The sequence below is a fragment of the Bos indicus x Bos taurus genome, chromosome 11 (genome assembly GCF_003369695.1).
Source record: "Bos indicus x Bos taurus breed Angus x Brahman F1 hybrid chromosome 11, Bos_hybrid_MaternalHap_v2.0, whole genome shotgun sequence".
In the NCBI taxonomy this organism is placed as follows: Eukaryota; Metazoa; Chordata; class Mammalia; order Artiodactyla; family Bovidae; genus Bos; species Bos indicus x Bos taurus.
The window spans coordinates 10758805-10773041 of record NC_040086.1 but is presented as its reverse complement, the minus strand read 5'-3'; the positions used below and the strand labels follow the sequence as shown (position 1 = coordinate 10773041).

Below are 14237 nucleotides of genomic sequence, written 5' to 3'. Positions count from 1 at the left end.
GGAATCAGAGATCAAATTGCCAACATCCACTGGATCGTGGAAAAAGCAAGAGAGTTCCAGAAAAACATCTATTTCTGCTTTATTGACTATGCCAAAGCCTTTGACTGTGTGGATCACAATAAACTGTGGAAAATTCTGAGAGAGATGGGAATACCAGACCACCTGACCTGCCTCTTGAGAAACCTATATGCAGGTCAGGAAGCAACAGTTAGAACTGGACACAGAACAACAGACTTGTTCCAAATAGGAAAAGGAGTACGTCAAGGCTGTATATTGTCACCCTGCTTATTTAACTTATATGCAGAGTACATCATGAGAAATGCTGGGCTGGAAGAAACACAAGCTGGAATTAAGATTGCCAGGAGAAATATCAATAACCTCAGATATGCAGATGACACCACCCTTATGGCAGAAAGTGAAGAGGAACTCAAAAGCCTCTTGGTGAAAGTGAAAGAAGAGAGTGAAAAAGTTGGCTTAAAGCTCAACATTCAGAAAACGAAGATCATGGCATCTGGTCCCATCACTTCATGGGAAACAGATGGGGAAACAGTGGAAACAGTGTCAGACTTTATTTTGGGGGGGCTCCAAAATCACTGCAGATGGTGATTGCAGCCATGAAATTAAAAGACGCTTGCTCCTTGGAAGGAAAGTTATGACCAACCTAGATAGCATATTAAAAAGCAGAGACATTACTTTGCCAACAAAGGTCTGTCTAGTCAAGGCTATGGTTTTTTCCAGTGGTAATGTATAGATGTGAAAGTTGGACTGTGAAGAAAGCTGAGCACCGAAGAATTGATGCTTTTGAACTGTGGTGTTGGAGAAGACTCTTGAGAGTCCCTTGGACTGCAAGGAGACCCAACCAATCCATTCTAAAGGAGATCAGTCCTGGGTGTTCATTGGAAGGACTGATGCTAAAGCTGAAACTCCAATACTTTGGCCACCTCATGTGAAGAGTTAACTCATTGGAAAAGACTCTGATGCTGGGAGGGATTGGGGGCAGGAGAAGGGGATGACAGAGGATGAGATGGCTGGATGGCATCACTGACTCGATGGACAAGAGTTTGGGTGAACTCTGGGAGTTGGTGATGGACAGGGAGGCCTGGTGTGCTGCAGTTCATGGGGTCGCAAAGAGTCGGACACAACTGAGTGACTGAACTGAACTGAACTGAAGAAGAGCCTTGGCGGGTAGATGAACTGGATATGTTACACCAAGACATCTCAGTTAACCTAATGGTTTCAAAATGCAGGAAGTGAGTCTATGGGACCAGACAACACCCTAACTATAAAAATAAAGCTTTGTAGTATAGTCTGAAGTCAGGAAGGGTGATTTCTCTAGCTCCATTCTGCTCAAGATTTCTTTGATTATTCAGGGTCTTTTGTGTTACCATACAAATTGTGAAATTTTTTGTTTTAGTTTTGTGAAAAATGCCATTGGTAATTTGATAGGGATTGCATTGAATCTGTAGATTGCTTTGGGTAGTATAGTTATGTTCACAATACTGATTCTTCCAGTTCAGCAACATAATAGATCTCTCCATCTGTTTATGTCATCTTTGATTTCTTTCATCAGTGTCTTATAGTTATGTGTATACAACACTTTTGTCTCCCTAGGTAGGTTTATTCCTAGATATTTTATTATTTTTGTTGTAATGGTGAATGAGATTGACATCTTAATTTCTCTTTCTGATTTTTCAATGTTAGTGTATAGGAATGGAAGTAATATCTGTATTGTTTTGTGTCCTGCAATTCTACAAAATTCACTGACTAGCTCTAGTTCTGATAGTGTCTTTAGGACTTTCTATGTATAGTGTCACATCATCTGCAAACAGTAACAGTTTTAATTCTTTCCAATATGGGTTCCTTTTATTTTTTATCTTCTCTGATGCCATGGCTAGGACTTCCAAAAGTATGGTAAATAACAGTGGTAAAAGCTACAGCCTTCAAGACAGTATGGTGAAAGTGAAAGTGAAGTCACTCAGTCGTGTCCGATTCTTTGCAACCCCATGGACTGTGGCCTACCAGGCTCCTCCATCCATGCAATTTTCCAGGCAAGAAGACTGGAGTGGGTTGCCATTTCCTTCTCCAAGACAGTATGGTACTGGCACAAAAACAGAAATATAGACCAGTGGAAAAAGACAGAAAGCCCAGAGGTAAACCCACACACCTATGAGCACCTTATCTTTGACAAAGGAGGCATGAATATACAATGGAAAAAAAAGATAGTCTCTTCAATAAGTGCTGCTGGAAAACTGGACAGCTACATGTAAAAGAGTGAAATTAGAACACTTTCTAACACCATACACAAAGATAAACTCAAAATGAATTAAACACTTAAATGTAAGACCAGAAACTATAAAACCCTTAGAGGAAAACATAAGTAGAATACTCTTTGACATAAATCACAGCAAGATCCTCGATGACCCACCTCCTAGAGTAATGGAAATAAAAACAAAAATAAACAAATGGGACCTGATTAAACCTAAAAGTTTTTTCATAGCAAAGGAAACCATAAGCAAGATTAAAAAACAAACCTCAGAATGGGAGAAAATAATTGCAAATGAAACATCTGACAAAGGATTAATCTCCAAAATGTACACACAGCTCAGGCAGCTCAATATCAGACAAACAAATAGCCCAATAAAAAATGGGCAGAAGATCTAAACATGCATGTCTCTAAATAGGACATACAGATCACTAATAAACACATGAAAAATGCTCAACATTGCTCATTATTAGATAAGTGCAAATCAAAACTAAAATGAAGTATTACCTTATTACTGTCAGAATTGACATCACCAAAAAGTCAAAAACAATAAATGCTGGAGAGGATGTTGAGAAAAAGGAACCCTCTTGCATTGTTGGTGGGAATGTAAGTTGATATAGCCACTGTGGAGAACAGTAAAGAGATTTCTTTAAAAAACAGAAATAAAACCATCATATGACCCAGAAATCCCACTACTGGGAATATACCTTGAGCAAACCACAATTCTAAAAGACACATGTACCCCAATGTTCTTAGCAGTACTATTTACAATAGCCAGGACATAGAAGCAACCTAGATGTTCATCAACAGATGAATGGATAATGAAGTTGTGGTATATCTATATAATGGAATATTACTCAACCATAAAAAAGAATGATTTGTCAGTTCTCATGGGGTGCATGAACCTAGTGCCTATTATACAAGTGAAGTAAGTCAGAAGGAGAAAAACAACTATCATGTACTAACATATACATATGGAATCTAGAAAAGTAGTACTGATCAACATCTTTGTATGGCAGTAATACAGGCTCAGATGTACAGAACAGACTTGTGGACACAGTGGGTGAAGGAGAGGGTGGGGTGAATTAAGAGCATAGCATTGAAACATGTACATTACCAAAGTTTACATAGATAGCCAGATGCAGGGAGCTTGACCCCATGCTGTGTGACAACCTAGAGGGGTGACATGGAATGGAAGGTGGAAGGGAGGTTCAAGAGGGAGGGGACATATGTATAGCTATGGCTGACCCATGTTGATGTATTTCAGAAACCATCACAACATTGTAAATTAATTATATTCCAATTAAAAATAAATAAATTTTAAAAATAAAAAAAATAAGACCTAAGGTCAGGGAAGGGTTGATGTTCCAAAGTGTTGAACTCTTTAATTTCTTCTTCCTACATGTAAGATTCTCTTAGAGGATAAGATGATGCTGAGATTGCAAGCTAAAGTTAAATGATTGGAACTAGGGAAACCAAATAAGTTACTTAGGTTTGGTGGAATCAGGAAAAGTCTAACTCATAGTTTCCCTAAGTAGAATTGAATATTGGAACTGAACATTTTAATATGTAAACATTTTATTGCTACTAAAATTGGTCTTAATGCATTTCCCTCTATCTCACACCATCCACCCAAACCTGCAGTAGTCATGAGTCCCTTGATATCCATGGGAATATAGAGAAAGAGAGACTTGTTTGGCTTGCAGGTATTTAGTATATATTGTTAGCCTCACATCACATACTAGAATCATGGAAATAGGCCATCTGAAGTATGAAGTTTAGGGAGAAAAAACCTTGATATGCACTTAAAAGCCTAAGCCACATCTGTACACCACATCTTTCACAATTTCTTGTCAGCTAAGTATCATCCCCCATATATTTCATAATAGGGAAAACAAGCATATAAATTAAATATGTGTCTTCAGAGATCCCATCTGTGAGAAACCTCCTTGGTATTAGCAAAGTCCCCAGATAGATTGCTCTTTGAACCCCTGAAAGCTTACTACCAAGGAAAATGAATAGAACCATAGATTCCCTCCTTCAAATCAGCTTACCCCACATATAAGTCATTAGCAACTCAGCCATAACTCACATTATCAAAATCACAAGAGTGGTTAGTGAGAAAAGCACTAACCAGGAGGGAAAAGCAGAGGCACTCCAGGCCAAGTCGGGCTGACAGCAGATAGCTGCTCCTTCCACTTGGGTGCACAGTGCAACTCAACAAAATGCCTTTTTCACAGATGCTTTTTAAAGTTTTTCCACAAGATCCATCAGGTCAAGTTAGTTCATGATGCTTCAAAATAAACATGCAGTATGCCTTACAACGCTGGATTCCCTACAAAATATGACAAAGAAAGAAATGCTCTGTAGGCAAAACCAGAGCATTTAAAAACAGTCTGTATTCTATAAACACATCAGTGAATGATATAAACAAGGTAATATGACATAAAATGAAAAATATATGTAAGATTATTCTTTTTAGTGTACAGACTTCATGGCAGTTGCTGCACTATCTAGGTACATAAATATATCTGTATCTAAAATTGTTGGTTCTGTTAATACAAAGTGAGGTCAAAGTGTGTCCACTTGCTTCTCACAGAAATTGAAAAATCTACATGACTCTCTTTTAACCTGTGCCCTTTCACCTTACCAGCACCAGCCCCCTCCCCAGCATATTTTCCACAAATGTCCTCTTCTATCTCTAATTCTCCTGTTCATTTTGTCTGGCCTTGCACCCAAGCATGCAAGAGAGAATCCCAGAGGCCCAAGATTCTAGAGTGGCTGTTTGCAAGGGGGAGGAGGCTACAGCAACTGCCACCCTGGATATACTTAATGTGGGAAGGAAAAGGGACAGTATCCAGAATGCCTCTCATATATAAAAGAGCTGGATGGCAGGATGCCTGTGTGGCCCAAGGAACCAGAGGTAGCAAACCATGGTCAAAAGAATTGCAACCAAAGGCTGCAAGAGAAAAGGTCTGCAACCAGCTGTGTGTCCTAGCTCTCTGGTATTTGCTTCCATTGGGCAGAGTCTATTTTGTGAAGCATCAAGCACTGAAAAGAAGACTCCTGATGCTGGAAGTTGACAAGAAGTAAGTAACAAGCAAGACGGTAAGAATTCAAGATCAAGAGTTGTCCCAGAAACAATGCCTAGAACAACAACAACAACAAAAATGGAGGGCAGAAGAGAAATGCAAGTCCAACCTGGCCCAGCCCAAGAAAAGGAGGCGTCAAGGAGACGAAACTAAAAGAGAAGAGCCTTGGACCATTGGACCACATCATTCTCCACAAGGTGCATTCAACCAACTTCGCCCTACTCTTTAACGAAGTTACAAAAAGAGCTTCTTAATCCCTTCCTTTGCTCCTTAAAAGCTACTGCAAGTTCACTTAATTTAATAGACTGATAGGACTTCAGAACAACTATAATAGTTCAAACTGGATGGCTCTTTCCTTCTTCTCTAAGGTTATTAATTAACCAAGACATACGTAACTGTAAGTGCATAACACATAAAATATAATGCTATGTAGAATATAAGTAACTATGTTAATTGTATTAATGAGCATCTATAAGAAATGTTGCAATGATTTCCTTCATGGAAGAGCTTGAGGAAAGTAAATCTGTCTTGGAGGATTTCGCCTCCCCGGAGCTCAAACATTTAGGTGTTTCCTACACCTTTTTTCTGCATCCAATCCTGTCTTCTTATTGGCGATCTGACCTCCCTATTGGCTATATCATACCTTTAAACTGCCCGCTTTGTGACATCATTCTCCCACCAAATCTACTACCACCTGGTAGAATCTTGGGGTTTCCATGGAGTTGTCTGTAAATAAATTTGGATCATCGCAAGTGACCAGTGACCAGTGACCTTTGTACTGGCCACATGTACACTTGGCTGCAGTCATTCCAGACATCCTCTCGTATCATCTCCTCCTCCCTTGTATCTACAGTTAGTTTTTCCTCTACTTCTCTGACCATGTCAGGTATGGAAAGAAACTTTGTAAAGTTTTTCATTAGATTTATTTTTCTGCCCGTAAATTTAGTAGCAGATTCAAAATGAATAATGAAGGAAAGTATTGAACTAGAAATCTGGAGACCTAATTTCAGTTTTGACTTGGACATTTACTATCTCTGTGACTTTGGACACTTTGGACAAGTCTCACAAGGTCTGTTTTTTCCTCATCTAATGTTACATCTAATGTTACATTAGGATGCTACATTGGTCTATCTCTCTGGTCCTTTTCTTTTCCATATTGAATCTCAAAGGGGACCCATGTAGAACATGAAATCAGAGACTTCTCAAGAGTGTTTCAACAGAAACAGAGAAAAGCCAGGTGGTGTAGAAAATTAGCAATATTTACTGAGTTGTTTCACCCATAATGGTCACCCTCAGTTAATATTTCAGTTTTAGTATTTTAAATTTAGTGCTGCTCAAAAAGTAATATTCACTTGTTTTTGGAGTTTTCTACCTAAATGAGTTGAAAAGAGAAAACAGGGAGAGAGGATGGAGAGCTCTGGGCTAACGGGAGGCGTGTAGTCAAACACAAGGAAGTTTAGGACTGTCCTCATCAGCAGAGGCCGATGGGAACCAAGAGGATGGAGAAAATACAAGAATGAGGAGAGAGAGCAAGGAGGAGTTCTCAGGAAAAAGGTAGTTTGGGATGGAATGCTGACAGGATCCAGAGATTTTAAATTAAAGCAGAAAGAGCACAGAGAACAATCTGCTTAGAGCAGGGCAAAATACCGTTGATTTTCACAAATGCTTCTGTTAATAGACTAGGAAGGAAAGTAAGGCCAGAATAAGGTATCACCAGGAAAAACAGCTTATCAGAAAAGTCATACTCAGTGTTTTTCTTTTATTGCCTCTCTCAACACAGATGGCACTTGACAATTTTGAATATAAATATTTTAGAAATATGTTTTAGAAATGATAGTTCCTATAAACAAGAAACAAAAGTGATGAAAATCAGGGGGCTGATTTTCATTCATTCTGACTTTGAAACTATTAGACATTTTACCAATTAAAAATAACATTTTAAAATGATATTTTTAACTTAAATCAGAAAGACTCATTCTTTTGTGTGATAGTAGGTTCTAAGTCAAGGTTGCTTTTCATCTTTACAATTATTTCCTTCCTAACACAGAGAGCACATTGACCAACAGCCATCATCCATTTTTAGAGCTTAGCTACCTAGGAAGGAAAATAAAAAGGCAAACCCTGTATCTCTAATTCCACATATAGGGAATTCCCTGGTTGTCCAGTGTAGTTAGGACTTGGTGCTTTCACTGCCAGACTGCACAGTGCTGCTAGGAAAAAAAATCTGCATTTATCTAAAATATTGTTGTGGAGTCCTTTGAATTTTCCTACATTTAAAAATCTTTTTAAACTGGATTCTAGTGAAGATGGTTCTCTCAGGTTTTGGAATATCATCCTTCTGGATGTTGAAGATGATTATAATCTAAGTTCTAGGATAAATATGAAAACCGTCTTGATACTTTTTAAGTTTTCCTTTCTGCTTGTGACATAGTTATATTCATTGAAATATATATTTTTACTAGACTTAGTACCTGTTACTTGCTGCATAAAAATATGAATGAGCCCAATAATGAAATTCCTTTATACATTATTTGGCTGTCTACTTTGTACCTTTTTTTTACTGAAATAATTGTCTACATATATTGGGCTACCTATACAATCACATTTATTGCATTCTGTTGCTTGCTATGCATGTTTTACAGATACATCTTCTCTGTCGGTATGTATTGGCTAGGAATTCATTTCAGAGAAGGCAATGGCACCCCACTCCAGTACTCTTGCCTGGAAAATCCCATGGACGGAGGAGGCTGGTAGGCTGCAGTCCATGGGGTCGCACAGAGTCGGACATGACAAGCGACTTAGCAGCAGCAGCAGGAATTAATTTAAAATCACCTTCTATTGTGTCTTTTCATTAATAGTATTAACCAAGATAAAGTGAGCAATATTCACTCATAATATTGTATATATGATACAGAACTTTATTTATCATGAAACTTACTATGCTTTAACACTTGCCACATGCTGAAGTTTTCATATCTATATTATACATGTATATATACATTAACTATATATATAATGTATAAAATAATTCGCTTTTCATCATTTTTCTATGTCTTTCTAGAATTTGTTAAATCTTCCTCCATATAAATCATATGTAATATATCATTTATTCATGTATTATTTATTATGTAATATATTAATTATTCGTATTTACTTATTACTGCTATTATTATTTTTGTTGTGATAACCACTCTATAGATAAGTAGTCTGAAACTCAGAGAGTTAAATAGCTTTTTTCATTCAAAAGGCATTTCAGAAATTCACTTTCAGGTAATCATTTTGAGGTGGGATGAGAAGTCAGGCTTGAAGAGGGTAAAGATGACCCTTTAAATTTATCACTGGACTCTAGGTAACAGTGAGGGAAATGTGCAAGTAAAGTGAGACACTAAAGATTACAATAGTAATAGCTATAGTGTTTTCAAATGGACAAAAAAATGCCTACATTATAAGTTGAATTTCTCCTGGTTTCTGGCCGTATCATGCTCAGATCGGCATCCTGGCAAGAAAGTCAGGATACTTAGATTCTGAAACCTGATAATGATACTAATATAATGAGGGAACTTGAACAAGTCAATCTGAACTCTCTTAGCCTCAGTTTCCTTCCTCATGAAATGAAATTATGAGAACAGAAGTTCTCTAAGGACCTCCTAGTTCTAAAATGCTTCAATTCTAGGAAACAGCATGCAAGTCAATACTAGTGCAGGCTTAAGGGAAAGATAGGGCAGGAAGAAGGATATTTCCTGCCTGGAGAACAATGTCTGAATCACATCACTTGGGTCTTCTGCACAATGTATGTACAAGACAGGGGCACAGGTAGTCAACATAAGGAAGTGTCAAACTGCTCCAACCCTTACAGCCGTCATAACTGCCTGATTTTTGGTTTCTCAGGAAGTATTGATATTAGAGGCGTCTGATAGCAAGAACCAGACACGACTGAGCAACTTCCCTTTCACTTTTCACTTTCACGCATTGGAGAAGGCAGTGGCAACCCACTCCAGTGTTCTTGCCTGGAGAACCCCAGGGACGGGGGAGCCTGGTGGGCTGCCATCTACGGGGTCGCACAGAGTCGGACACGACTGAAGCAACTTAGCAGCAGCAGCAGCAGATAGCAAGAACCTTAAGATAATGCTGTTCCTCAAACACAGTGGAAATTTATCAACCTCACTCATCTTTTTCTTACCCTCTTGTTCTTACAGAAAATTTCCAAAATCCATCTGCACTTGGAACCCAGAATTCTCTGCAGCTGTCTCTTCCTGCGGTGAGCAACGCAGCTTCCCTCACAGAAAGTGTCTGCACCTTCTCCAGGGTCTCTGCTCCAGCCCTCAGTTCAGCATGGCTATTGCCAGCGGGCTCCGACACCTCTTTCCAGCCACTTATGAGTAGTGCCTACCTTTACCAACATTCCAGCACAACTATGTTATCTGGAGTCACTGGCCAGAGCCAGCTCTCCACCTCAGCTGCTTCCTATCCGGGTGTTTTTGAGTGGAACATCACAGGAAGCACTGAAAGGAAGTCTTCTTCACTTGGAGACTTCACTGTGACAGTCATTGACCAAGACACAGCTGTTTCCTCCATGTCTATGGCAGCCCAGTATGACAAAACATCAGACATCAATAGCAAGGTCCCTCTATATCCATCTCTTTCTGCCAGCCTTGTTCAGGGAACACCATCTCAGATTCCAAATCAGGGACACAGCCTGTCACTTCCCCACCAGGGAGGAAGCCAGGTATATTACTATCACCAAGGCACACTGGGGCCTTTACTATCTGAAGAACTCGGCCCCCGCCTGCAGTCCTATGGCTCTGTGTCGTATGCAGGAAGCAGGACCTCTGCCCAGCCAGAAATGGTCATGGTACTAAAGGAGATTCAGCCCACAAATATCCTACCACCAGCTTCTACCTCTGGAGTCTACTACTCTGTGTCTGCTCAGCCCATCACAGACACAGGTTTTCAAGGTGAGTACAACAGCAAGAAAGTAGAATGAGCTCGGCATTCAAAAAATGGGGTCAAATCTACAGCTGGGAAGTGGCGTATAGACAGAATTTAGATCCTGGGACTTGAATAACCACGACCTTTGCTCGGTGCTCTCTGTTTTTAGACTGTATGTGAGAACACCTGATGCAGGTGGAAGGCTGTGCACTGTGAAGGTCATTTATGCTACGTGTAAGAGAACCACAGTGCAGTTCAGTCGCTCAGTCGTGTCCGACTCTCTGTGACCCCATGGACTGCAGCACACCAGGCCTCCCTGTGCATCACCAGCTCCTGGAGGATATTTGTGGGCTGAATCTCCTTTAGTACCATGACCATTTCTGGTTGGGCAGAGGTCATCAAACTCACACCCACTGAGTCGCTGATGCCATCCAACCATCTCATCCTCTGTCGTCCCCTTCTCCTCCCACCTTCAGTCTTTCCCAGCATCAGGAAACATGCTCTCTTTTCAAATGGGTCAGCTCTTTGCATCAGGTGGCCAAAGTATTGGAGTTTCTGCTTCAACATTAGTCCTTCCAATGAATATTCAGGATTGATTTCCTTTAGGATGGACTGGTTGGATCTTTGCAGTTCAAGGGACTCTCAAGAGTCTTCTCCAACACCACAAGTGCGTACCAAAAGGTACCACGTTTTCCACTGCTCTAGTTGATCAGTCCCCCCTGTACTACCACTCTGTGTCACTCCCTTCCCTGATCTATTGCTGTAGTCTTCTTGGGAGGTGTTTCAGAACTCTTATTATGATAGTGCCAGTTTAACTGTCCCTCATTTACTTACTTTACACCAAGATTTAAGACCCTGTGGTCTGAGATCCTGTCCGGAGCAGGCAGGCTGAAGATTCTTTGTTTATATATTTTATCAGGAAGAGCTCTACTCCCTCTCATAGTTCATGGTGTGAAGTGTGTTTAGTCTCTCAGGAAAGCGGGGAGAATTGAAAGGACTCTACACGAGAATCCTAGGCTTTGTAAGACATGTTATATTTTAAAAATATGACTCATTTTAATTTGGCTTATAAGATCCCTATGGAATACAAAGAAAGCCAAAAATCAGTGACATCAAATGATCACCAGTAAGAATTAGAACAGTCACCTCTTAGCTCCTAGCATAAGACAGTGTCCACCGCCCTTAAGACTAGGTAGTAGAAATGCCTTGCCCAGCACTGAAAGGTACATGATTACTGTGCTGGTGTCTGAGGGTGGAGGGAGCATTTCACTCACCAGGGACTGACTTCTTCCTTGATTCCTCTGTAGTGATGGAGACTTCCCTGAGGATGGAAAATTCCCTGGGATCGCAACCTCCAAGCCAGACATTTTGTCTGTCAGAAACTTCAGAATTCCCCAGGTCCTGCATTAGCAGAAATATCCAGATACTTGAGAGTAATCCACCACTTGAACTTGGGGACGTTTCAAGGATAGCTCCAGTCCAGAGTGCCAGTAATCTCCTGGCACTGCCTCCAGCTCCAAGCCAGGAACAAACAGAGAATAAGAATTTGGATGATATGAAAACTAAGTTTTCAAAGCCTCTGGATGATGCTTACCAGATCCCAATAGAAAACCAAGATCCTCCACTAGTCCCTTTAGAAATCTCTGATATTCACGAGCTCCTGGCCAGCATTGATCCCCTCAGCCAAGAGGAGCAACTTGTTTCTGAAAATGTGAATCTGGGAAAGAATAGCTTGAGTTTTGAGGACTTGGGGACACTTGAAAATGGGTTTGAATCTAGCAGTGGCTTTGCAGACATTGCTACACTGGTGGAGGATATTCACCTTCCCCAGTTCTTTCATTCTTTGAAAGACCTTGATCAAGCCGAAGCTCCAAAGCTGATCACAGCCAAAGATACCAGCATTGTTAAGGTGAATCAGGTGCAGGAAAAGCCAAATGTCATAAAGGCGCCCTCTGATCAACCCAGGAAGAACAAACATAAAGCCTCTGAGTCTGTCAGTGATGCTCCCAAGGCCAAAATCCAGCCAAAGGACCCAGAGTGCCCGTTCGGGGGAGAAGTGATTATATGCAATGCTGCAGTCAGTGACAAGGCTCCCGTGAACACAGCCAAACAGCCGAACAGCAAAACTCAGAACGCGGCAACCAGCAGAACCAACAAAACTAAGAGCCATGGGCAAGAAAAGACCAAGAGAACCAGAGAAAACAAGAAGGCGGAAGAGAATAAGCCATCAGGGAACAAAGTCAAGGCAGAGGAAAAGCCAAGCGTTCCCAAGATGAAGCGAAAGAAAAACCAACCTGACTTTAGCCAAGAGAACTTTAAAAAGCCTCGGAGCTGCCTAGGCATGCACATGCTGGAGTCTGTGCAGGTGTTTCACGCACTGGGGAAGAAGAGCGATCAGAAAACTGGACTCAATTCCTCTCGGGTCCTGGGAAATTCAAGCAACCCTAAAGACCCCCAGCCATCCCCTGCTATCAAGTCATGGCTCAATACCCCATGTGAGGGTAAAGGTCCTGAGAAAACTCCAGTCAAAGCCCAGAAACCAGACGACAGTGCTGAAAAAGAGTGTCTATCTCCATCGCAGTACGAGCTGCCTCCTCCTGGGAAGGTCAAGTTAGTACCTTTGCCTTTTCCTACCCTGGACAAGCCTCAGGCTCGACCTGTTCCTCGGAGGCCACAGTCTCTGGCCTCATATCGGCCTGCTGTGGCTTATCCTGCCTGGCCTGGTTCTACTAACTCAGCTCAACCTGCTGCAGTCAATGCATCCCGGCCAGCTCCTGCATCTTTGCCAGGTCCTGCCAAACCAGCTCAGACAACTGTGACCAATCCAACCCGACCGGGTTTGACCAAACCTACCCGGCCTAGCGTCCCTCAGTCTGCTGCTCCTCGGCCTGTGCCCTACAGAACTTCATCCTGCACTTCTCTCCAGCGGGAGTCTGTTCCCCCTGCTGTGACCAAGCACCAGTCCCCACCCAAGCCTCAAACCCAGTTTCTACTCCAAGACTTCTGCTTCCAACCAATTCCTTGGAGGAAACCCAATGTTCCTGAGCCAGTAATGTCAAAGCCCATCACAAAAGAGCAGCGGCCAGAGCGGGAGGCCATGAAGAGGAAGGCTCAACTAGAGCGTGAGAATGCTGCTAAATATACCTCTTTGGGGAAAGTGCAATATTTCATTGAGAGGGAAAAAGAGATGGAAATTGCTCGATACTATGGGTATGCCATGTGAGAGCTGCTAGGATTGTTGGTGCCACCTGGGGTACCAGTTGTTTTTCCATAGATAGATAGATATAAATTTCTCTATTTATTCTGATATATTTTAAAACTTAAAACTGAACAAATATAATAAGAGTTAATAGACAAATAATAAAGAAGACTTTTGAATTTGAGATGATGTTAATTGTGCCTTTTTTTTTTTTTTTGGTTGGGGCAGGAATCAAAGTCTGCACAAGAAAGGAAGGACTGAATGTTGGATGAGAGAAGGAGGGAAAAGGTGTAAAACCTGAGGAAAGAGGAAGGAACTTGGCCCAGGGCTAGGAAGGCCAAGAGATTTTATGGATTTATAAAAGGAAGCAGGAGTGGGGGAAATGGTAGAAGTAAAATGAGGTTATGGTGAGGTTAGGGTTGAAAGAACAATATGAGTAGAGTTGAAGATGACAGAAGATGAGTCTAGTTTGACAAGGAGAAACAGAAAAAGTGTCTCTTTGAGACTGGCCTTATGTCTCAACACCACCAGATATGTATTTCAAGAGGTTCAGGACACCCCTCCGAAAGGTCTGAGTTACCTAAGTGTGATGACAGAGGGGAACTGGGAAGTCTACCAGGTGAGTGGCAAGGGCTCAGTGTTATCTTGGCAGCTGACAAGAGGGCGAGGGCCAAGTGAACTGCTGCAGCAGGAGGCTCAGGAACAGGGCCTCGGATAGAAAGCACCATTTACTCAACACCTAGGCACCAGGGCA

General features: G+C 41.3%; 1 protein-coding gene across 1 annotated transcript; it reads left to right on the top strand.

The window, feature by feature from the left end:
- Positions 1 to 6141: 6141 nt before the first annotated feature.
- C11H2orf78 (chromosome 11 C2orf78 homolog) lies at positions 6142 to 13507 on the top strand. Its single transcript, XM_027554377.1, has 3 exons — positions 6142 to 6241; positions 9552 to 10310; positions 11592 to 13507. The coding sequence occupies exons 1-3, from the start codon at positions 6142 to 6144 to the stop codon at positions 13505 to 13507; spliced, it is 2775 nt and encodes a 924-aa protein (XP_027410178.1).
- Positions 13508 to 14237: the final 730 nt, after the last annotated feature.